Source organism: Leptonychotes weddellii, chromosome 4, assembly GCF_054177405.1.
Source record: "Leptonychotes weddellii isolate Sample4059 chromosome 4, ASM5417740v2, whole genome shotgun sequence".
NCBI classification, from domain to species: domain Eukaryota; kingdom Metazoa; phylum Chordata; class Mammalia; order Carnivora; family Phocidae; genus Leptonychotes; species Leptonychotes weddellii.
This window is the reverse complement of record NC_138372.1, coordinates 65,431,246-65,455,752: the sequence shown is the minus strand read 5'-3', so window position 1 is coordinate 65,455,752 and position 24,507 is coordinate 65,431,246. Positions and strand designations below refer to the sequence as shown.

The 24,507-nt window shown below is 38.3% G+C and overlaps 1 protein-coding gene across 4 annotated transcripts in view; it reads left to right on the top strand.

Annotated features, from left to right (window-relative positions):
- The window catches only part of DDAH1 (dimethylarginine dimethylaminohydrolase 1), a 123,060-nt gene that overhangs the window by 76,005 nt on the left and 22,548 nt on the right, over positions 1–24,507 (top strand). For all 4 annotated transcript variants that reach the window (XM_081818695.1, XM_081818692.1, XM_081818694.1 and 1 more), the window contains 3 exons: positions 7,939–8,038; positions 14,402–14,475; positions 15,453–15,572. In XM_081818695.1, the coding sequence (XP_081674821.1) occupies positions 7,945–8,038; positions 14,402–14,475; positions 15,453–15,572 (288 nt within the window). In that variant the 5' untranslated portion in view covers positions 7,939–7,944. The remainder of the gene's footprint in view (positions 1–7,938; positions 8,039–14,401; positions 14,476–15,452; positions 15,573–24,507) is intronic.

Sequence of the window (24,507 nt, the reverse complement as noted above, 5' to 3'; positions counted from 1 at the left end):
AAGCTCAATAAAAGGAAAATGAATGAGGTAGTTATAAAACTTTCATACATGTTGGCCATTGTGAATATCATGAGTTCCCAGACATTTACTTGACTCTGTCTGATAACTTTTGAAGATTTTAATGTAATAAATAATTTCCAGTTCTATTGACCATTTTCCTAACACAGAAAGCCCTTAATTGATTTTTCATATATTAAGGGGAGCTGTTTCTGATCTGAGAATCATCCAGAAACCTGTTTTATTTCTAAGGAAGACTTGCAGATGACCCACCAGCAGGAATAGATAACCATTATTAACATTTTTATTTCTTAATTTAAATGTTACTTCCTCAAAGTGACCTTCCTTGACCCCCTTGACACCCTTCTTAGTTCTCAAAGCACACTGTTGTTTTCTTGCATAGTCCTTATCATAATGTATAACTTTTTGTTGACTTGGGTGAATCTGTTACCCTAAAGGCACTATATAGCAGGGGTCATATCTATTTTTTGATGACCACTGATCACTGTCTATCATGGTAAGAGCTCAGAACAGACACTTGATATTTACTGAAGGAATGAAACTCAGAATAGGATTGAGGTGGCTCAAGTATATAAAAGTATATGCTTTTATAATTTTCACTTCTATGAGCAATGTATTAGATTTGTAACTTTAAAAAAAAAACAGTATTGCAACTTGTTTTCCATATTTTAAAATATAACTGTACAACATTTCAGTAAATAATAAATTAAGGAAGTTAGTGGATCTGGGACTTTAAACTCAAGTAAAACATTGTTTTCTTGGAAATTTCTTAGGAACATCTTAAGAACTTTTGCACCATATTCTGAACAAACAACTTGGAAGTAAGCATTTAGCTCAACATTTTGCTTCTGAGCAAAGGCCTTTATAAATAAATTTATAAAATAAAATATGTTTAAATTTGGGGCTTTCTGTATTAGTTTTCTATTGCTGTGTAACCACTTACCATAACATAGAACTTAAAAGAACACCTACTTATTATCTCACAGCTTTCGCAGATTGGAAGTCTGGACATGGCATGCCTGGTTATTGGCTGGGCTCTGTTCTGATCTGGAGCTTAGACCTTCTTCCAAGCTCATTCAGGTCGTAGGCTGAATTCAGTTCCTTGTGGTTGTAGGATTAGGTCCCTGTTTTTTTGCTGGCTATTGACTAGGAGTTGCTCTCAGTTCCTAGAGGATGCTCTGTAGGCATCCCTCTATAGGCAGTTCCCACCATGGCTGTTTGCTTTTTTTCAGACTAATAGGACAACATCTCTCTGACTTCTTCCATCTCTTTTTAAGGGCTCACTTGATTAGGTCAGGCCTACCCAAGATAATCTCCCTTTTGATTAACTCAAGTCAACTGATTAGAGACTTAACTGCATCTGCAAAATATCTTTACTTGTGGCATAAAACATGCCTAATCACAGGAGTGATATCTCATCATATTTATATGTTCTTTTGACACAAAGGGAGAGATTTGTCCATGGCATATGCATCAGGTGGTGGCAGTCTTGGGCATCTTAGAATTCTTCCTCCATACTTCCCAATGTGGTATATTCTCAGAATCTTTCCCAATTGATTGAATTGGTGTATGGTGACATGGTTTGGTGTGTGTCTTTATGTCCATGTGCTTTTATAATCTTAACCGTAATTAAGATACATTTGTTGACTGTCTGAAGATTTCTCTGCAAATAACTCCTTCTCATAATCTGATCTAGAAATTGGAAGGATAAAGTAGTGGCTCCCAAAATTCATTAGTTTGTATATGCTTAGGAAAACAAAATTTAGGGTCTTTAGAAACCAGATGTAAGTTCACATTGCCACAGTTTATAGCCTCTCCCCCCTCAACTCCCGTTCCTCCAGAATGTCTGAATATACATTTTTGTTCAAATAAAGTGAACATAACCTGTTTTTAAGAGTATTATAGATGCTCACAATCTTTTCTAATATTTATTTTCATTTGACGACATAATAGACATATAAATTATCTTGTTGTTAGTGACAAGTTGTATAGGAAAGAACACAAACTGCAGAGTAAAGTTCTCGGAGTTCAAATCTCAGCTCTGCTGCTGTAAGACCTTGCGTGAGTCACATATTGTGCCTCGGCTTCCTCATCTCTAAAACAGAAATAATGCTTGTACTTGTTTCATTGGATTATGAGGGTTAGATTAGTTAAATATGAGTTCTTAAGAGAGTGTCTGGCACATAGGAAGACTACATAAATGTTTACTGTTATCATTGCTAATTAAATTCCTCCTAAGAGTTTTGTCCTTACAATAGAAGAGGATTCCAATATGCTTTTACTTAGGAATTTTTAAGACTGTGTCATTTAGTATGTTAAGCCTCTCCTTGATCTTTTTTTTGTTTTGTTTTTGGTAGGTCTGGTTAGTTTTAGTAATTTAATTAGCACATGCGGTAAAGTTAAGGAATAAACCACTGAACAAACCTCAGGCATCCCAAAGTTGAAGGAGGGTAATTCATATGCAGGCTGTCATTGGTGAGCATTCCTGATGTGGTTTATACATTCTGTTCATATTACTTAGCATTTTAATTATATTATACCTTAGCATCCTAAGGCCCTAGTATATAAAAATGTCACTCATCTCTGAAATGAAGAGATCGTGGAATCTGGAGTCACCTGGAAAAGGATCTTGTAATACCAAGTGGACTTAAATGTACAGAGTTGGAAAACAGAAGTCATGAGCTTCAATTCTGATGTGGGCTTTGCTTTGTTATGAGACTTCAGGAAAATCATAATCACACAGTGCAGTGAATAGGAACACGAGCATGAGCATGGGCTCAGGAGGCTTGACTCAGCAAATCAGTCAGCCTCCTCTAGCCTCAGTTTACTCATATGTAAAATGGGTATACTAGTGCTTACCCTTACTACCATCACAAGTATTTCATTTTATTATCACTATATATCCATAAAGTATATCTCCCCAATGACTTGCTATCTTTCCAGGAACAGAGACTGTGCTTTTGTGTTTTTCTAAATATTTCTAGCCTGAATTTTTTTTTTAAAAATTGGCATCTACTAAATGTTTGTTGAACTGAAATGTTGATTAAAGGAGAAAAGATATATAAAAGCATGATAGAGACATTAAGTATTGTTATAAAATCAGCTAAACGTACACTATTCCAAGTAGCCACAGGATCAAAGATGTGCTGATTAACAAAGAACATTGAAGTGGTACCAATGAAATGTGGACTTTTGAGTGTGACCAGGGACAACCCAGTGTAACTTTGATGTACCCACAAGTTTCAAGCCAGCTGTGCCTTGATATGATAGATATCACATCAGCTTCTTGAGTGGCTTCTCAGCATTATCTACAAGATAATTAACATTAAAAGGCAAAACAAAATCAACAAATTGAGAAAATGAATCTATTTGATGACCAACAAAGCCATGTTGCTGCTATTCAGCTTTTAAGAGCTAGATGGAGTATGAATAGGATGATGGTATAATTTCAAAGCTCTTATAATATGATGAGTAATAAAGGGACATGGAACATTGAAATGGGCTTTGAAAACCTAGTGGCGATAGTGTTGATAGCACAGCTCCCAACACATGTCTGTGGGGGACAGAGACATATCGGCCACAGACAAGCCGATGCCAAGGTCCTCATCTATAGTCATAACATCTGGCACCCCACTGAGCAGAAGCAGCTAAAGGAAAGCAGCTTGGCAAACAAGTTGGTGCAGACTCTTAATGGAACCACACCACAAAACTGTTCATCAGCCCTTGTGAGCACATTCATGACATCCATAGTGAGGATGTGAAACATTCAAAGTGGACGTAGTTGAAAATAGGCAGCAAAGGCAACTTTGGACAGGGTCAACTGGAAAATGTTGGCATCTAAGCAAAGAATATTGAACTAATTACAGTGCTCTTGCAAGCTACCATGAATATAACTTCCCAATAAAAGTGTGTAAGGTTTTATACTTGTTCTAGTATTTTGTGTTTGGGGGAAATTTTGTAAGAAGAAGAGAAGAGTTGGAATCAAATGGTATATTTTTGTCTTTTATTTCTTTTTGAAAGGTAGCCAGAATCCAAACCAAGCACTGAGTTAATTTAGGGCAAAACAATAACATCAGCAACCACTGGTTTTGAGTACAATGTGCCAGGCACTATGTACTAGTTTATTTGTTACATAATCCCTGTTAGAGAGAAGACACTATCCCATTTGTGGATTAGGAAATCGAGGCTCAGAAAGTATAACTCATCCCAAGTAACATACCTAATAGTTCAAATCCTCAATTCTTCCATTCACCGTGAGAACCCAAAAAGAGTGAAATGAGAAGACAGGGTGATGATGTAAACATGAAGGACAAATGAGGGAATAGAAATGAGGGCTGTGAAAGAAGGTGAGAAGAGAGAGGAACAGGAAATATAGGAAAAGGGACCAGGCATTGAAAAAGAGAGGGAATTCTTTAGACTGAGTCCTTTAGAGTGGTCCTATCTTCAGGAACTGTAATCATTCTGTATCATCTTGGCTGACGCTCCTTTGAGTCCTGTGGGACGTCTTACCAGACAGGCCCACTTCCCACCTTACGTATTACGTCCAGGGGGCTGTTTTAAAGTAGAGATTATACAAGGAATCTACAACACAGCCTGACAGATTCCAGGAGCTGGCAGGAAATCAAACTGGCATGGTTTAAAATTTCAGTGTGTCTTCAGTGTTTGTGCTCTAACTTTACATTGGCTTTGCAGAAAAGACTGTAATTTTAATTCACTGGAAAGCAGATGGGATCTGTCATGGGGTAAAACATAAGAAACTTGTCCAAATGTAAGAAAAAGCAACAGCTTTCTTTTGTGGATCAGTTTCATAGCACAAGTATTTATCATTGGGTCCACATAAGCTGATATTCATCAAAATGATAGAAGTCCTATCTAATATTTATTGAGAATAATAATGTACTAAGTGCTTTACATGTATTTCATCATCAGGGGGAGCCAAGGAAGTTGGTACTACTATAACTAACCACCCATTTTAAAGATGGGAAAACTGAGGCCCAGAAAGTTAAACAAGCTGTCACTGGCTAATAAGTAGCCGAGCGGGATTTAAATTCCAGGCCCTTGAGGATAACAGTACACTATGCAGATATTCCCAGGGCAGTGCCTCTGCCTCTGTAGCCCCAAGAGCTCTAGTTTTTGACAATAGTACTCCAGGGGGAAAAAAAAGAAGGAAGGAAAAGGAGGTGGGGAGGGAAGGAAGAAGAAAAGGAAAAGATAATGACTTCAAAACTAGTACCAGCTCTTGAGAAAGACATGTGGGTTGGATGGTTGGAAGCCGCAGAAGTGGTCTGAACCCACTGTGGTCAGGGAAGGAATCTTTAGCAAAGGGTGGGAGGAGCAAAGAGGAGGCAAAAAGAAATGGGAGTACAAAGTAAAGGAATGAGACAAAGTGTATGCCGAGTGAAAAGGGGAGGAAGAAAGGCCTTGCCAATCTTTAGAGTATGAAAATAATATCAGTAGGTTTTAAATTAATTAAGGTTGTTTCTCTGATTTACCCTTTTATTTCTAATTTCATGAGCTAAAGTGGACTATTCAACTCAACCTTTAGAACTAATGCTGTTTGTCTGGCAGTTTCTCCCCACCCTGAGTAATGCTAAGTTCCACTCTGCAACATTAGTGTCTCAGTGAAAGGTGGGGGTGTGTTGTTTGGTCTTTTTTTTTTTTCCTCTTGAAAGTTAATTAAGTCAACATTAACCATGGCTATGTAACCGCAGAATGGGCAGTTTCTTTGAGGGCTCATGGTTTGGATCTTTTCCTACAAAAATTCCCACTTCTATAGTTATATTTAGTGTTCTAACTGCCAGGATAACTGACTTGCTCCGGGTCCGTGTGTCAGGGCAATACTGGGCCTTGTTTGCAGCTGTTTGTCTGCTTCATGGAACCACTATGCCAAGAGTTTGTGGTTCTCAGTGGACAGCCTCCGGGTTCAGCCTCTCTTGTTTCTTCTCCAGAAATTTCCCTGGAGTTAACATTGCCGATTTGATGCCATATGGTTCTACAATTCTGAGAACTATTTACTTGACATTTAACAAATTTTTAAACGTGTCCATACCCTTAACTCTGAAAGTAATATGGTATCATCAATGTTTGTGTTATGGACCTATCCTGATGACTTTGTTTATATAGATGTGACTGAATATTTAAGGAGAAAAATAATTAACGGGCCTTGCGCAAAAGCCAGTTTTTTCGTATTGATGCAGCTGTTTTAACTTTTAAGAAGCCACAAGCATTTTATCCTCTAAAACTTTAATTTGAAAGACACAGGACTTTTAAAGAAATACAGTGTTTCTGAAACTGGTATATATTAGCCTCCCTACTTCTGTTCTCTTTGAACTCCTGAGAATCGAATAAAGTTCCTCTTGAAACTCTTAAGAATTAAACAAAGTTAAATATACATTTTTCAGACCAAAATACATGTTATTGCTGTATTCCTGGTAATCTTTGAAATGTTAAGTTACTGTAGAAGCAGTAGCATCATAAGAGAGACAAAAGGTACAGTAGCTGCATTCTAAAGATCTCTCTCCAAGCTCAGAGAATTTTCCATAGACCCAGAAGCAGATGCCAGAAGGAAACAGTTGTGTTTTCTTGGGTTCACTGTAGCCCAACAAGCCATGGTGAATGGTATTTTGTTTCTTTTTTTATGCTACAGTAATGATTCTCCTTCCTGTTACATAGAAAAACCTATTCTGCTGTTAAAAGAGAACACTAGATATATTTATTACAACATGAAGACCATTTTGTCCATGGAAATAATTTTTTATTGTTCTGAGTCACTCTGGTTTGTGGAATTTTTACATGTTCCAGGACAAGGATGAGATGATATATTTATTTTAATTTGTATCCTCTTTTTTTTCTTGACTGCATGAATGTCGGGCTTGTTGTCAGAATATTTCCATATTTTTATTACTTTAGAAGTTACTCTGCTGTAGTTGTGTCTCCTAAATTCTTCATTGACAATTCTGTATGTGTCCTGGGCATGCTGTAGTTTAGCAGAACTACCTCCTTTTCTCAGTATCATGCGATCTCTTGTTTTTCCTTTCGCCCCTATTCATGTTTGCTCAATGTATGTCTTCACCATGTCAGAGGTTTACAGACCTTCACAAATATTTAAATTGTTGAGCTGCTGGAAGGATTTGAATTAAACTCTGAATTTCAAAGGGCATTTGTTATGCCTTAAATCTTTTTCTTGCATTAAAAATAAACCTCACTGGAAGTATTCCCTAATTCAGCCCAGAATATCTCTGTGCTTTAGACTATACCCTGCAATCCTAGAAAGGCCTGAAATTCATTTTTCAAGTATTCTTTGGTGTGATTGCAATTATTGTATTTGTTAATCACCCCTAGGGGACTAGGTTAAATTTAATTAGCAGTTCAGACTTACAGAGAAGCCTTAGATGTTCTGACATCTTAGAAAATATTTGAACAGAAAACAATGTCCTGTGGGCTGAGATTTCAAGTAACTGGTTATTGTCATTGATATTTCTTCCATATATTACTCAATGTATGCAATTATGACTGACTTAAGGTTTAAAATTAAATCTTGTACTTTCTGGCAAGAATAGGAAGATTTGTTCTGCCTTCCACCTTTCTTGACCCATATGCCCTAACTAGCCCGTCTTCCAACAGTGTCCTAACCAGTCAGACTCCAACAGAAAAAGGGACTATAATATTGACTTTAGCATAGACTAGACAGAGACATAATGGACAATTTCTAATAGAAAATTTATTCTCTTACAAATGGTCATTGCAAGTCCAAATTACACTACGTATATTCATATAGTCACAAGGGTGTGTGTGTGTGTGTGTGTGTGTGTGTGCACTAGTGTATGTAAGAGCATGAATCAGTGTTCAGAAGTTTTAGATGATTAGTTTTGTTGTTAGAAAATGGTGGGGTGTCAATCTGAATAATTTTATTTTCACCAGGCTGACATGATGAAAGAAGCATTAGAAAAACTTCAGCTCAATCTAGTAGAGATGAAAGATGAAAACGCAACTTTAGATGGTGGAGACGTCTTATTCACAGGTATCTTCATCCTCACTTTCTCCTATCCAAAACTATTTCTAATACCTGGCTTGTATTCACTTAACTGTAAGGTTTTGTTTTTGTTTTTTTTTTTAATTACCAAAGTAAAAATGCTAACTGCAGGGAATTTGGAAAATACTGGAAAGCACAAAAGAGAATAAAATGAAAATGACCTTTCATTCAAAGATAATCATTTCAACATTTGGGTATATGTCCTTTTAGTACTTTTGTATGCATGCCATATTTGTGTATTTTTTACAAAAATGTTATCAGCGTGTACCTATCATTTTGTAGGTTGCATCTACTGTATTCTACAATGTGAGCTTGTGGGTTGTCTAGTTTTGCATTGTATGTTATTGGATCTGGTTTGTGTTTAAAAGACTCTTAATTCAAGAGGTGTCATTTACAAATAATTTTCTTGCCCAGACAGCAAGATGAGTTTAAATAATTTTCAATGCAAATTGATTTGGCTTCAATGCCAGATGAATAACATCAGAACTCAACCAAATACAAAAAGCTGGTATTATGGATCTACCTAGAATCAGTTTTTATAGTGGGCATAATATTGCTGCTAAAGAAACAGTAATTGTAGCATTTAACCTTTCCAGCTCTTTATGATCGGATTATTGTTTTGCAAAAGTCATGTGCCAAAATTTGGATCCCCAGATTCATTCTAGTTATACTGATAAGCAAGAAAATCGGTAACAATTTTTAATTTATAGTGAGAGTTTATTTTCCCCTGAATGTCAGAGAAAAAATACCTGTTTCATAGATGTAGCCCTACCAGCAAGGGCTGGTTACCAGGGATTTGGGAATGTAGCCCACATGGCCCCCTGAAAACATGAAGCTTCTTAGAAGTCTAATATTTTAGCTGATGTGAATTTTAGATTGAATCCCTTGTATATAGAGAAAATATAGCCATCTTCATTTTAATATAAACATAATGCTTTGTATTACTTACATTTTGCTATCATTAATGTTCTTGGAGGAGGAAAGGTGTTTATCCTGTGACATTTGAGTAGTTCCTGGCTCAGTGTCGCATATCTATGGGTGGGGCCACTGTGTTGCTGAGCTCTAGGCAACGCCATTCTTATTACAAGCGCATGAATAATACCCCCTGGGGTTGTGCACTGCACAACCTGGGCTACGGGGTGCACACCCATTGAGCCCTAAGAACACAGAACAAGGGGTCAAGGAGGCCTACGCTGCATTCTCAGCTCTGGCCGTGTCCACGCAGACTCAGGCATTCTTTCGAATCTGCCTAGTAAGTTCCCCCTAGAATATTCTCTGTGTCTCCCAATGATGGCACTTCATTCCTTGGGCAGCACAGAACAGCCTGTTTCTGTTAGAAAATAGGCTTTTGTGAAAAGCTAGATGTGTAGATCATGCTTCCTTACAATAAAACTCTTTTTTACCGAACATAGCTATATAATAAATCACTTCTTGTAAGCAGGTACTGGTAATATTTGAAGTATGGTTTATTTTTTTTTTTTAAGATTTTATTTATTTATTTGACAGACACAGTGAGAGAGGGAACACAAGCAGGGGGAGTGGGAGAGGGAGAAGCAGACTCCCTGATGCGGGGCTCGATCCCAGGACCCTGGGATCATGGCCCAAGCCAGAGGCAGACACTTAATGACTGAGCCACCCAGGCGCCCCTGAAGTATGGTTTAAAACAAGCTGTGTTCACAGCCCTTTAGCTATCTTAACAGCTGAGCTGAACAGATTCCCTAAAATCTTCTCATGTTACGGCGCAGCTTTCACTATAGAAACTATAGGAACCTCTTCCTTTGGTCAGAGATCTTTGCATAGCATTTCAATCCTGATGTTCTTGCCCCAAGTCCTTATTAGGTACCTAAGTACCGAGGCTTGCCGTTGACACTATCGGCAAGCTTATTTTGGTAATATTCCATCCTTAAGTTAATATCTTGAAAGTTATTTTATTCAAAACTGAGATTGTGTTGGGATATCTGCTTGGCACCTCATCCATGCCTGATGCCTGGTCCTGCCTTCTATTTACTACTTCTCAATTTTTTTTTTTTTTAATTCTGGTAAAATACATATAACATGAAATTTGCCATCTTAACCATTTTCAAGTATACAGTTCAAGTGGCACTAACCACATTCACCGTATTGTGCCACCAACACCACTCAATTTTTTGATTCAGCAGAGTTGGGGAAGAAACAAAATCTGTAGCACTTTCCACAGCTTTTGTAGTGCTTTTCAGCTGCTTCATTAGCAGTTGATCGGGAAATGGGCAGGAAAGCAGCTATCCAACTCCAGTTCCCCTGGGAATCTTGTGAGTCAGGCAAGCAGCTCCTGGCAGAAATTATTTCAATCCAAATAGGCATCAGCATACCTCTACTTTCATTTTTTTTTATTTTTGTGAAATATGGAACAAATAAAAAAAGAATTATCAATGTCTATGTACAGTTTAAAGACCAAGGATAAAATGGGCACCTGGTGCCTCCACCTGGCTTTAAGAAACAGAATATTGCCAGGACCATAGGAGCCCTACTCCCAACCTCTCTCTCCTCTCAGCCTGTGGTAACCACTGTCCTGCATTTTGTATTAATCACTGCCTTGTCTTTCTTTGAGTTTTATCTCAATCTATGTATTCCTAAACTATAAATTCCTTAAAAAAAAATTGTTTAGTTTTGCTTGTCTTATAACTTTATATGATTAGGATCATACTATATGAACTATTCTGTGATTTGTCTGCTTTTGATCTAACTTGATAAGTGTAGCTATAGTTTTTTTGTCTTCACTACTGTGTGGTATTCCATGGTTAAGAACTACCACAGTGCATTTATTCATTCTACTGCTGTTGGATATTTGAGTGTTTTCCAGTTTTTTTTTCAATTATCTTCAGTGCTGCTGTGGACATTCTTGTGTCTCCTGGGAATGTGTATAAGAGTTTCTCTAAAGTAAACAGCTAGAAATGGAGTTTCAGGTGATAAACTCTTTTTGCTCCAGTGAAATGTATATGATTTTCTTCTTGAATCTATTGATGTGGTTAATTGCACTAATTGATCTTTCTGATATTTGATCAGTCTTGCATCCCTGGGATGAAGTCAAACTTCATTTTGATATACTTTCTTTTTACTACAGTGCTAGATTTAGTTTGTTAATTTTTTTCTTAAGACTTTTGTTTTTGTGGCCAGTGATTTTTCTTGCTTGCTTTCCTTCTCTGGCTTTGATAAAAAGAATTATGTTAACCTCATAACATGTATTAGGGAATATTTCCTATGTTTCTGTTCTCTAGAATCAGTACTATTTGAATTGTGCATTCCTTGAACTTTGGTAGAACTTACCTAAAAACAGGCTCTGTGGGCCAGGTACTTTCTCTGTGGGGAGATTTTAAACTGATTCAATTCCTTTAATGGTTGCATGACTATTGAGTGTTTTCTGAGTCAGTTTTTGTGAGTTCTGTTTTCTAATATTTTATCTAAGTTTTCGAAATGTTGGGTATAAACTACTTCATATCTTCTTAATATCTGTTTTAAACTTCATAGCATTATAGCTACGTCCCCTTTTCATTCGTAATGTTTATTTGTGCCTTCTCTTTTTTCTTTTGTGCCAGAGATCTGTCAATTTTATTCATCTTTTCAAAGAACCAGTTTTGGGCTTTGTTGAATTCTCTTTCTCTTGTATATTTCCTTTCCTTTTCCTGTTTCTATCTTTAATTCTTTCCCTCAAATTTCTTTGTTTTTATTCTGTTCTTTTTTTCTTACATTTCAGGTTGGAACTTTGTCTATTTAATGTTGAACCTTTTCTCATCTTAAGGCAAGCAGTTAAAGCTATATAACTTTCCCTTCAAGTACTGCTTTAGCTGAATCCTTTGTGTTTTGATATATATTTGTTATCATTAGTTTAAATGTTTTCTGATTTCCATTATGATTTATTCTTTGACTCATTCATGGATAATAATATTTAAAAAACATATCGGTCATTATTGTAAGTTGCTGGGGACACCATCTTACTACTCTGATAGTTAATAAGTGAAGGAAGGATTCGGGCATTTAGCTATCTTTCCTTTATGAATTCTATTTCAAGTAGACCAAATACTTGATTGAGAAAGTTTTTTTTTTTTTTTAAAGAATTCTAGCCAATAAATTTAGATTTCTAATAAAATAATGGATCTGTGTAATGATCATCCAAGGCTGTTAAAACGTTTATATGAAATCTTGATGGGGAACTTTATAATGGAGGGATCAGGCTGATACCACTTGAACGCACAGATATTCTAGTATATCACTGACAATGTGGCTCTCAGTCATGTGCCTCGTGATGTGATACAGTACTATGGCCCCACCTCTGAAGTAGTCCTATCAAAAAAAAATTTTTTTAACAAGAATCTAGTTAAATATCTACATGAAACTGTCAGTTTACTGAAAATACAGAGGGTAAAGGAACAATTTCATGTTAGATAATACACAGGGAAACAACCAGTCAAATCCAGAACGTAGGATCATCAATAGGATAAATGACCTGGCTTCTCCTATAAATGAATGAGATGAAAGGGTAGATTGATAACAGAAAAAGATGACATAAGAGACATAACAACAACAACAAACATGTTTTTTAATATTTCAGTTCCAGAAGTTCAGTTATTTTCATCAGAAAGACCATTTAGGAATTTCAGGGCGCCTGGGTGGCTCAGTCGGTTAAGCGTCTGCCTTCGGCTCAGGTCATGATCCCAGGACCTTACGATTGAGCCCTGCATTGGGCTCCCTCAGCAGGGAGCCTGCTTCTCCCTTTCCCTCTCCCCCTGCTTGTGCTCTCTCTCTCTCACTCTCTCTCTCCGTCAAATAAATAAGTAAAATCTTAAAAAAAAAAAAAAAAAGAACATTTAGGGGATCTAGTCCCCCATACTGCCAGAAACAGAAGTCCAGCTGACTTTTTAAAGAGATAAGCAGTTTGCTTTTCTTTGTGCTTTACTACCTTAGTCTTTTAAAATAGAAATAGTGTGCATACCCCATTATAAATTTGTTTAAATTTGCTTAATCCATTAAATATTTTTCCTAAAAATTATGTATAAATCTAATTTATAAATCTATTTTTATCTTAGAAGAATTAAGGAATTTTTTTAATTTCAGCTTTTTTAATAAAGTGAGTAATAATTTTGCCAAATAAAAGATCTTTCTCTTAGTTAAGTTTTGATTTGTATGTAGTGAGTTTTCTCAAGTGACAACAGAGACATACCATTACCAAACAAAAATAAAAACAAAAATAAAAAAACCTGTCAGTGTGCCACCAAAGAGTCCTCTGCCTGGAAGAGCATACGCCGCTGGAACTTATCATAACATCATTTGACCTAGGTCATTTACCTCTTTTTTAAGGACATTATGAGGATTAAGTTTGTAACATTTGTAAAGTCTATCAAGCAATTCTTTGTACCTGGTTTTTCTTCTTATACTTTATCCTAATGTTCTGGATCAAATATACTGATTTCTCTTTGAATATTTTTTCACATTTCATGTAGAATTCTTCTCAAAGAATTAAGGGAAGTTAAGAATCTTCAAAATTATATATTGCTTAATACTATCTACTATAATTGTTTGCCTCTCACTGGGGGACCATTTTTATTTGGTGTTTTGCCTTCTGAGAAGAAAATTTATGGAATTTCAGAAAAGCCAAATGACTAGAAATTTCCATCCTCCCAAACTTTAGTACTTTGCAAATAGGCATCTCTGATGTTTTGACTTGAAACAACAAATAAGAGTTTTAAGGATATCTCTTTAGAGGTCAGGCCTGAAGACCAATCAGCCCTTAACTCCCTTTATGCAGATAGTTTCTTCAGCCTTTACATTGTCGTTATAAGTAAAGGAATCTGACTTTATCATGAATGTCTAGTATCATTCTTTTAGGGAAAAAAAGGAAGAATTGTCATTGCTATTAATTTTTTATTACACAAGAAGGTGTTTAATTCTGTTATTTCCTAAGTGGAACGTTTTTTCTTTTATTGTGCTAAAATCTATATAACATAAAACTTACCATTTAACTATTTTTAAGTGTGTAGTTCAGTGTGCAACCATCACCACCATCCATGTCCAGCATGTTTTCACCTTCGAATGCTGAAACTTCATACCCACTACACTGACTTCCCAGTTCCTCCTCCCCTCAGACCCTGGTAGCCACTATTCTACTTTCTGCCTCTGTGTATTTGAACAAGTTTATTTCTAAGGACAATAGCTTGAAATCAGATCTGTGTAAAGAGAGCAGAGGTCAGAGTACAAGCAGAGCTGCCTTGTGTGGTAGGAAAGAACTGTGTGGTGCTTCAAGGTCAGTATATAATATAAAGAAACAGCGTGCCGTCCCTGGTCCCTTGTACTCACTGTGTTCCATGACATTTATTATAGGCAGAGAATTTTTTGTGGGCCTTTCCAAAAGGACAAATCAACGAGGTGCTGAAATCTTGGCTGATACTTTTAAGGTAGGTAAAGTTAGATCATTGATGTCTGGCATGCAGTAATTAATAAATATTCATAAACACATTAAATCAGCATGTCATGAATAATGGTATCTATATGTCACCAGCTCTGCAAAATAATTCCTAATATTTGTACATTTGCTAGAAGTTTTAAGAGCTATCATATTCAAATTTCTCAATAAATAGGCTGCATTGGGCGACCATAGCCGCAAAAGACAAGGTTATAGACATCTTCTTTGTTCTCCCAGTGTATAATCATATAGCCACCTGGCAGATTTCCTGCAAAATAAATGACTTTCAAAAAAATCTGGAGACCCAACTGACTCAAACATGAAACATGGATTTTTCACAATGGAATCAAGGATCACTTGTACTTAGTACCTACTATGTGCTGGAAACTGGGCTAGATATTGCACATACATCCTCTCAAGGTCCCTTTACGCCACTGATTATTAATAGATTGGCTCACCAGACTGCTTAGGAAGCTCTTTTCCCCTTGAGGACATGAGGCTCTATTTTGTACAGGATATTCAGACATGGCCTTCCAGAGTAGCCTACTCCATGGATCAACCAGCAAAGCTAGCCATTGACACAATCACACATCTGGAAGGAGGCTCTGCACTTTCTTCTTAAAAGTAGTCTTTATTGGGGTGCCTGGGTAGCTCAGTCAGTTAAGTGTCCAACTCTTGATTTTGGCTCAGGTCATGATCTCAAGGTCCTGAGATGGAGCTGGGCAGGGAGCCTGCTTAAGATTCTCTCCCTCTACCCCTCCCTCTCCACCCTATGCAGTGCTCACTCTCTCTTAAAAAAAAAAAAAAAAAAAAAAGTAGTCTTTATTTAACTGGCAATACCAAAACCTACAGGTCCCAGTTTTTCTTCCAGATATTCAGGACCTAGAACTAGCCATGTTTCAGGCAGGTTTAAATCAGTTTTAGAATTATTCTGCAATGCCAAACTGCTTGTTTCTATTATACACATAGGACTATGCGGTCTCCACAGTCCCGGTGGTTGATGCTTTGCATTTGAAGAGTTTCTGCAGCATGGCTGGACCTAATCTAATCGCAATTGGATCCAGCGAATCTGCACAGAAGGCCCTAAAGGTAGATACAAAACTATGCTCCTTTGAAATGCAGCAGGCAATGCCTGCCACATGGTTTTTCTAATTCTGTCTACTGGGTGGGCAGCAAGCAGGAGTGGCAGGATGAGAACAGGCTGGTACTCAAGCCTTCTCAGATCAACACCATTGTGACCAAAGACAGAAGCTCCTCTCAGGCAAAAAGAGGAAATCTGTGTGTTCCGGGGTGCACAATTAATTTTTTTGCCCTTTTAGGTCTTTACTCGTCTACCTCAGTGCTAGACTTGGTGCATTTTGTCTCAGAAGAAATCATTGCCTGCCAATTGCTGAGTTCCCCCACCCTGCCTGCAACTTCTTCACCCAGCTCTCCTGGCCTTTCCATCTTCCTTTCCTCCTACTGTATCTTTGATTGTATTTCTAGGATTTTTAACAATTGTTGCTGAACAGGCTGCCTCAGAATTTGAAATTGGTGGTTTTTTCTATGTTTCCTTTAGAGAATGTCTTTTGTTCTGCTTCATCGGGAAGGCTGTGTTGCTTTCCACATATAGGAAAGGTGGTGTCTTGAAAGAAAACATTTGATGGATGGTATCACTCAAAGGATCTAGAAGGATTATTTTTCTCCTCGGGGACTAACTGTGGTATCTATCCGTGTTAGCTGGGTTGGTCAGCACATGTCTGAAATTGAGTTTAAGGGAAGGAGAGGGCTGAAGCTGGCCTATACTGTGCTCTTGTGTTAATTAGCAGATGGAACATCCTCTGGGTAGACGATTTACAAAAAGTAGCTCCATCTGCCATTCTGGGGAGACTAGATCCCTAACTCAAAGAGCTTGGTCCCTAATTCATATAGGTCCCTAACTTAAATAGTCTGGAGAAACGAACATGTAACAAACTAAGAGATAATACAATATGGTTAACTAGCAAAACATTATGTGAAGTAGCCCTGACTGCTATTCACAGGATAAGATGGAGCTCCTTGAGGGCTAGATATTCAGAGAGAACCTCATGGACAAAAATGGGGCTAGACATGGGTCTTAAAGGGTTTGGCAAGGCGGGATTCAGTGAGACCGTGTTCCAGGTGGGAACACAGTATAGACAAAGACTGAACCAGATAATACATGAGATTTGAGCAAACTAGTCCAACCAATAAGGAGTTTTCCTATGGGCTCCTAGAGATATGACTGGTTAGAGGGATGGAGCAGGTGAAGTCTGAAGAGATAGCAACTTAAAAGTGAGGAAGAAGATGAGTTTATCTCCATGAAGCAGGAGTCTGGGCTTCTGAACAGAGAGGTCTGTATTGCTTTAGAGATGTTGGACCACCATTCCTTTTGAAAAAAGAAAGAAAGAAAGAAATAAGGGGGAAGATGCTGCAATCAGAAAAGAGGACCACTGATAACCTAGGGAAAAAAAGCCAAGCCCCAAGTCCCATTGTATGCCTTGGACTCACTACCATTTCTCCATTCATTTCCCATCTCATCATCAAGTCTAGTCCTCTAAGATCACATCATTTAAGGGCATCCTGTGTGGACTTTATAGTCCTCTTTCCTGTAGAGTTTATTTGAGTTAGTGTAATTAATGATGTTCACTCTATACTTGAAACCTTCTGTGTCAGAAGCTATAAATAATCCTCACTTACTGGAACAGTATTCACTCTTTGGAGATCATATTTTCCATCAGCAAATGTCCTTCCTAAACTATGGGCCCGTAGAGTTGGCAAATGCCCACCTACCATGTTTCTAGCATCAAAAACTTCTCTTTGTAGTGAAAGCCGAGGAATAAACTGAATGGAAGAATAATGAGAACTCCATGCAGTCATGTTCTCAGGTCAGAACTAGGTGGTTTGCTGAAATTCACATTTAGTGAGCTGAACTGTTTATGTATTTGAGAACAGTTTTGGCTCTTGTATTAGAAAAGTCATTAAAATTGGTAGTGTGGTAAGTCCTAATACTAATTTGGAGATAATAAAATTGATATAGGTAGGCAGGAAGACAAATGGATAGAGACAGATCACTTGCACATAGTGAACATATATCGGTTTTATTTTTTCCATTTTATCGATGAAAATACTGAGATCTGATGAAACAAAACATTTTGAATACGATCTTCTGGAATCAGATGTCCTGGTCCTTAATTTTCCTCTCCCCAATTGCCCGCCTCACTCCATACTCATTCTTTTTCAGTTTGAAAGATTTTCCCAGTTATTTTGCTATAGATTTGTTTCATCTGAGCTTCCTCTTTCTCCTCCCCTCTCTCCAACTATCCACCACCTCTTCCCATTTTTTGCTATGGTGTCCAGGATCTGACCTGTGAGGAAAGATGTGAGTTTATCCCAGATGCCTGTTTTTCCCTTGCAAATCTTGGTGTCTCTGTAGAGAAGCCCGCGGCCACTTGGGCATCTTTTTGAAGGGCATAGCATTTAAATGGAGGTGAATTGTGCCTTCGTGCCACACACTGAGAGCTTGAATACTTCCCACATCTGTCACTACTTGCTGGATACTTGCCTCCTTCAGAGCCAGAAAACTACTTCTTATATATTCATGCAAAGCTGAGAGCCCAAGGGTTTCTGGATAGTCTTACTGCATTTGAAACACTTTGTAATGGGTTGCAATCGATTCTTGGTTAATGAAGTGGGATCTTATGGAGATAGTCATCATACCTGTCTAGGTTGTAGTAGATTTAGTAGTGTGTGCATTGTATATTTAAATGAAATCATCAATCTAGGAAGACTTTAGCGACTCTCTGCTGAAAAGCCCAGAACACACTTAATACAGGGCACATTTAATACAGAGTATATTTAATGAAGGGAAGGAAGAAAAGAGGACATATTATTACTGCATTTCACTGTTGATATGGTCAAGGTACTGGAGGTTAGGTTGATTTGAACAAATACCTAAAGACATTTAACATCAAGTCTTATCCTAGAAATACTATTATCTAAGCAAAATCCATCTTCAGAGCAATCTGTCCATTCTATAGTTTTCCCCCCACATTTTCCATCATTCTGCACATGCCTCTAAGCATACCTTCATCCTGCCCTTCTGGCTATTAAAGAAAATAGTGTAGGATTAATTAATTCTTACACAGGCACTGGACCTACTAGTACTCTTGCAGAAGGAATGTTTGCCTTCTCAAAGATGATAACTCCAGTTGCTACACATCTGCAACTGCTGGTCACAAACATAATTTGAGCAAAAGAAGTCAATCACAAAGAAATACATATTCTTGGGCACCTGGGTGGTTCAGTCGGTTAAGCATCTGCCTTCAGCTCAGGTCACCTGCCTTCAGCTCAGGTCACGATCTCAGGGAAGTGGGATCCCTCCCCACCCCCTCATCTCAGCGGGCTCCCTGCTCAGTGGGAAGTCTGCTTCTCCCTCTCCCTCTGCCCCGCCCCCTCCACTCCTGCTCTGTCTCTCAATTTCTCTCTCTCTCAAATAAATAAATAAAATCTTTTTAAAAAAACTTAAAAAGTAAAAAATAAAGAAATACATATTCTATTATTTCATTCATTTAAACAGGAGACAAAACTATGCTATCAGCAGTCAGAATAGTGGTACTTTAAGGAGTGAGGGAGTCATGGTCCAGGGGGCTGCTTTGTATGTTTAATTCTTAAAGTTTACAAAAATATGTATATAATGTATTATTGGAAGTGGGCTGGGATTAACTTACATAAATAATTTTCCAATAACAGGGTCTAACTCTCAAACCCCTGCTTTACCTTCTACATGATCCCTGTCTTTACTGCAGACTAGGCTGGTTTTTATTTTATTAACTAAGGAAAAAAAAGACAAACTTTGTACCCCTTGAGCAACATCTCCCCATTTTCCCTCCCCCTAGCCCTTATACCTTAAATATATACAAGTTTTAATTGTCAGTTATACCTCAGTAAAGTTGGGGAGGCAAAGTCACGGCAAAGAGTAGATTTGCACCACACCCTATCCATTTTTTCCTAGATCCATTCCAAAATCGACTTCCTTTCCAGGAACCTGGATTAATTACATGCTCTCTGTCATAAGAGGACAAACTATAATTCCTGCCCTCTGGAGGGACTCACTGTATTGATTTTTAACTCAATCTCCTTGGTAGCATTCAGACTTCCAGTCATTTACGGGGGGAAAAAAAGAAAGGAAGGAAGGTGGACAAAGAGAGAGAGGCAGAGAAGGTGGGAAGAGGTGGGGAAGTGACATTTAGCTAAAACTTTCCCCAAACTAATCAGAGGAGGCAGCTCCAAGCTGGAGGGGCCGCGGTGCTGACAAGCTGGGGGGCTGTGCCATCTGCCGGCTAGACAGCAAGGAGAGCACCCTCACCTTCCTAACCCCTTGCAGAAACTAGTTCTTTTCCTCTTTTGGCATCTGCAATTTTGTTTATTGGGCTTTTTTTAGATTAATAATTCTATTCTTTTGTATCACGATGAATTATTATTTTAAAATGCTTTCGATAGAAGTACTGAAAGGATGTGTAAGAAAAGAATTATGAGATCACCACTCCTTTTTTGTCTTTGTCATGTAAATGGAGCTGAAATCTAGTAAGTGGAATTCCAGTAGACTTGTAATTTTAAATTATGACGCTCATAATGTATCTTGATGGAAATGTCTTTGGGTTTCTTATCTACTTCCTGAAATAACTAGCTGCATTTTTAAGATTCCTTGAATGAGCACATGGGCTGCTTTGCACCTAATTTAAATTTCATAGCATGAAGTGTGTTTTTTCTCTTGAATGACTAACCATATAATAGAGGTCACTCAGACAGTATTTCCTCTCATTTTTGACTCAGCTTCAGCATTGATTTTATGTCCAAAAATGTCCATGTTATTTTATAGATGGTCATATAAAGAAAGAAGATGGAAAAACCCTTAATGTGTTTGGATTTTGTATGTTTTTTTATTGCCTGGAATTTCCTTTGATGACAACTGGAACAACAAATAGCAAAAACCAAAAGACAGAATGAGAGCTAACTAGTGTCAACGGAGTGGTTGAAATGGAAAAATAAAGACTCTGCATTTCAAGTTGTTGTTGTCACAGGGAATTACAGTGTGTAGCCACAAGATTTCCCACTTTGGGTCTTTACTGTGAAACGCATGCTGACAATCCTATTGTGGGTTTAATTTAGTCTTATTATTTGGTTGTCTGTTCCAGTTGTATTCACCAGATCCACAAAACAATAATTTTTTTTTAAATATACCATGCCTGAATTAAGAAATTAACAGAAAACCAAATAGCCTCTGAGTTTGTAACAACTGTTGATGCTTCTTTTCCTGGCTACAGTTGTCTTATCTGACGATATTCCCAGAGCATGCCAACAAGGCTGGGGTGGCCAAAATAAAATACTTGGCACGGTAGGGCCATAAATAATCTGAAGCTGTGGGACCAAAACAGCCATGCTGAATTTCAGCACCAGTTCCAAGGCAGGAAGAAGGCAAAATTGGCCAAGTAGGAGAAAGGGAATAATAATAGGGCTTTTATTCTCTTGAGCTTTCAAGAATAATTTCAGAGAGAAAAAAGAGGAAGAAATTACATTTAAAGTGCTGCTTATTCTGTTCATTATATGATGGGACATTGATAAATATTCAGCAGACTTTGTGGGATGTTATAGGGGGAATTTAAGCCTCAGTTGGGTAGCCTTTGAGTCCAAGACTTTTACTTAAAAGAGAAAAAGCCTAAGTGACCTTAAATTAGTGGTTTTTAATGAGAGGTGTGGCTTAAAATGACCTGAGGAACTTTCTGAAGACACACTGCCCTGGACCTGCCTCAGAAAATCCTAATGTTCTGGGTCTGGATCACATCTGCATTTTTGAAAAGTTCCACAGGTGATTTTGGAACACAGATTAATTGAGAGCCACTGCCTTCAAGGATTTCTGCAACTTCTAAAAGCACCTACTTAGAATCCTGAATAATACACACCTGAAGAAGCCAACCACTATGCATCATAGGTACAAAAGTATGTATTCCAAGTTGCAGTAAAAGTAGAGAAAGTGTCATGATTAAAGCTATCAAAAGCTAGAAGCTCCTTACCTTTTTGCTGCCTAGATTTCAACATTGTATAACTTAAAATATAATACCTAACTGGATAATAACTTGAATGCCATCATCTACTCCATTTGGTATGCTAAAATTCCTTATTAAAATACTCCAAATCACCAAAAAATTGCTGTTATCATTTTCTGAGGACAGGATATTTGCCTTTGACTCATGTTTCCATACCCCCTCCCCCAACACACACACACACACACACACACACAGAAAAATCTAACAGGACCTGATTTCCAGGTGTGAAGATTTGTGCCAAAGAGACAAAAAGGTTAAACTTCACACCATTACTGATATTAAAGAAGAACTTACCTTTAAAAATAATCATGTTGATTAGTAAAGAAGCATAGTTGTCTAAAGAGCCAAAATGGCAACAAGGGCTAAGCAGGTAACTTAGAATCCCAGTTCATGGGTTGTCCTTCTGGCTCTGCCACCATTTCTTCCTGTGTGGCCCCTCCCTCCTATACTCAGTCTCATCCTGAACAAGCAGTTGAATCAGCCTCCCTAGGGAATGAGAGCTTCATTCCTTCCTATCAGAAGCTTCAGGATGGGCAGTTAAGGTGAAGGACTGTGTCTTGAACATGTGGATGTGCAAACACCTGGCAAAAAGTAGCAACCACTTAATTTTAGAGCACCAGCCATAGGGATAGTTCCAAAGTGGGTTAACCATAGACTCTTGACCACTGTGACATTGTTCTTTCAATGGCTGTAGGTGATGGGAGACTTGTGCTTAGCTGAATATCTTCATGCCTGTTTGAGGATAGAAAACCACAGAAGACTCCAACCTAATTCCATTTTTCCTTGAGGAGGCACCAGTTGAATATAACTATCAAATTGGATATCTAACAAACAATATCATTTTCTAATTTATACATAAAAATCTAATAGGAAAAAAAGGTGATGCTTCGGGGCACCTGGGTGGCTCAGCCAGTTAAGCATCTGGCTCTTGATTTCAGCTCAGGTCATAATCTCAGGGTCTTGAGATTGAGACCTGCCTCTGGCTCCTTGCCCAGCTTAAGATTCTCATTCCCTCCATCTTCCTCTGCCCCTCCCCCTCCCCACATGCTTGCTCTCTCTCTCTCTCTCTCTCTCTTTCCTCTAAAAAAAGAGGGGGGGTGAAGCTTCTAAAACCTCTCATTACTGTTCTTTTGCAGAAAGACTTTTTAAAAGGCAGTAGAAAAAAAATAAAGCAGCGGGCAATTGAAAAGAGTCACAGATGAGCTTGAAGCTTGAGCTTCCTGAGCACCATCCAGCAATACTCTTACCGAGCAGCAACAGACAAAGATTCTGTCCCAAGCACAGGGGACACTGAGATGAGGCCCCTCTGGCTTAATTGAAGAAACAGGACAGGACATTAAAAGATAAATACTGTCACATTATAACACAAGATAAATGACTAGTAGGTGTGGGGTTCTCCTGGAAGGGATAGGAGTTCTAAGGAAGGTGTGATCACAGGAGGTGGGAGTCAAAGTCCAAGTGGACCAGAATGAACAGCAAGCCTGTCATAGAGGAGGAGTGGTGATTACAAACAGGATAGCTGGGGGGAATATCTATTTTATAATCAACAGACAATGGCTGGAGCAAGGGCTGGGAGCAGGGGGAAAAAAGTTCAGTTTCCAGATATAAGTTGGGCCTGATCCAAAGGCCAATAAATGAGGGTTTTCTTGTCTGCAGGCTGTGGGGAGGCACTCAAAATTTTTTAGCAGAGGTGTAAAAGCTGAAGGTGGTATTTTAGAAAAAAAAATCTATCTGGCAGTGTGCCTGTAATGATTTTTTTTTCAAAGATTTTATTTATTAATTTGACAGAGAGAGACACAGCAAGAGAGGGAGCACAAGCAGGGGGAGAGGGAGAGGGAGAAGCAGGCTTCCTGCTGAGCAGGGAGCCTGATATGGGGCTTGATCCCAGTACCCGGGGACCATGACCTGAGCCGAAGGCAGATGCTTAACAACTAAGCTACCCAGGCGCCCTGCCTGTAATGATTTAACAGGCATAAAGATTAGGAGTAATAAAATTAGGTGCCATCACATAGTCCAGAAATAAAGAAGAGGAGAGTTTGGACTAGAGAAGTAGCTGTGAAAATAGAAAGGGCCATGCAGAAGCTGAGTTCCATTTAGAGAAGTAACAGAACACTGTGACTGAGGGATTTAAGGGGCACAGGAGAAAAAAGGAGCAGATCAGCACTTTGACAGATATTTATAGAACTCCTGTGCTGTACCAGGCCTTGTACTAGGTCCTAGGGGACAGTGAGGAACAAAATGATTTCAGAAGTGACTACCAGATGGGGTGACTTTGTGGAATTTTTGGAAAAGCGTTCCAACTCTCCCTGTCACCATGAACTCAGTCCTCCCCATCTACACAGGAATAAACCATAGAAAATCGGTGGGCAAAAGTATGTTGCGGGATTTCACTGACCTAGATTCACGTTTTGGGAACTGAGCTATGCTCAGACATATTCAACTGACAGTGGCTTGGGTAGACATCCCATGTCTAAGCTTGTAAGACACTAACGGAGTTGGCTCTCATTTCAGTTTCCACTGGCAGCAGTCAGTGGCTCATCCAAATTTGGAGTCTCTGTCCTTTACTCTTTTCCGTTTATTTTTTATCTTTACTCACCCTGAAAACATACCAAAAAGTCACTTAAACATTTACATGCCCTCCATCTCCAGCAGTGTCCTATTGTTCTTTGGCTGAATTGAGTTGGCAAAAACTGCCCCCCCACAAAAAAACCCAGGATAATTATTGTGTCGTAGGCTGAAATTGTGTGACACTCTCAGCCATGCCAACACCAATACCCTTGATGTTGGAGGGATTAGGGAATGTATCAGTTGAGCTAGAGGGAGGATGGTTGAGTTTTGGGTTACTGTTTCTCTGGAAATCATATGTATTAAATGCCTTAGGTGTTGATGAGTATCCTATTGCTTGGCTGAAGGTTAATAAA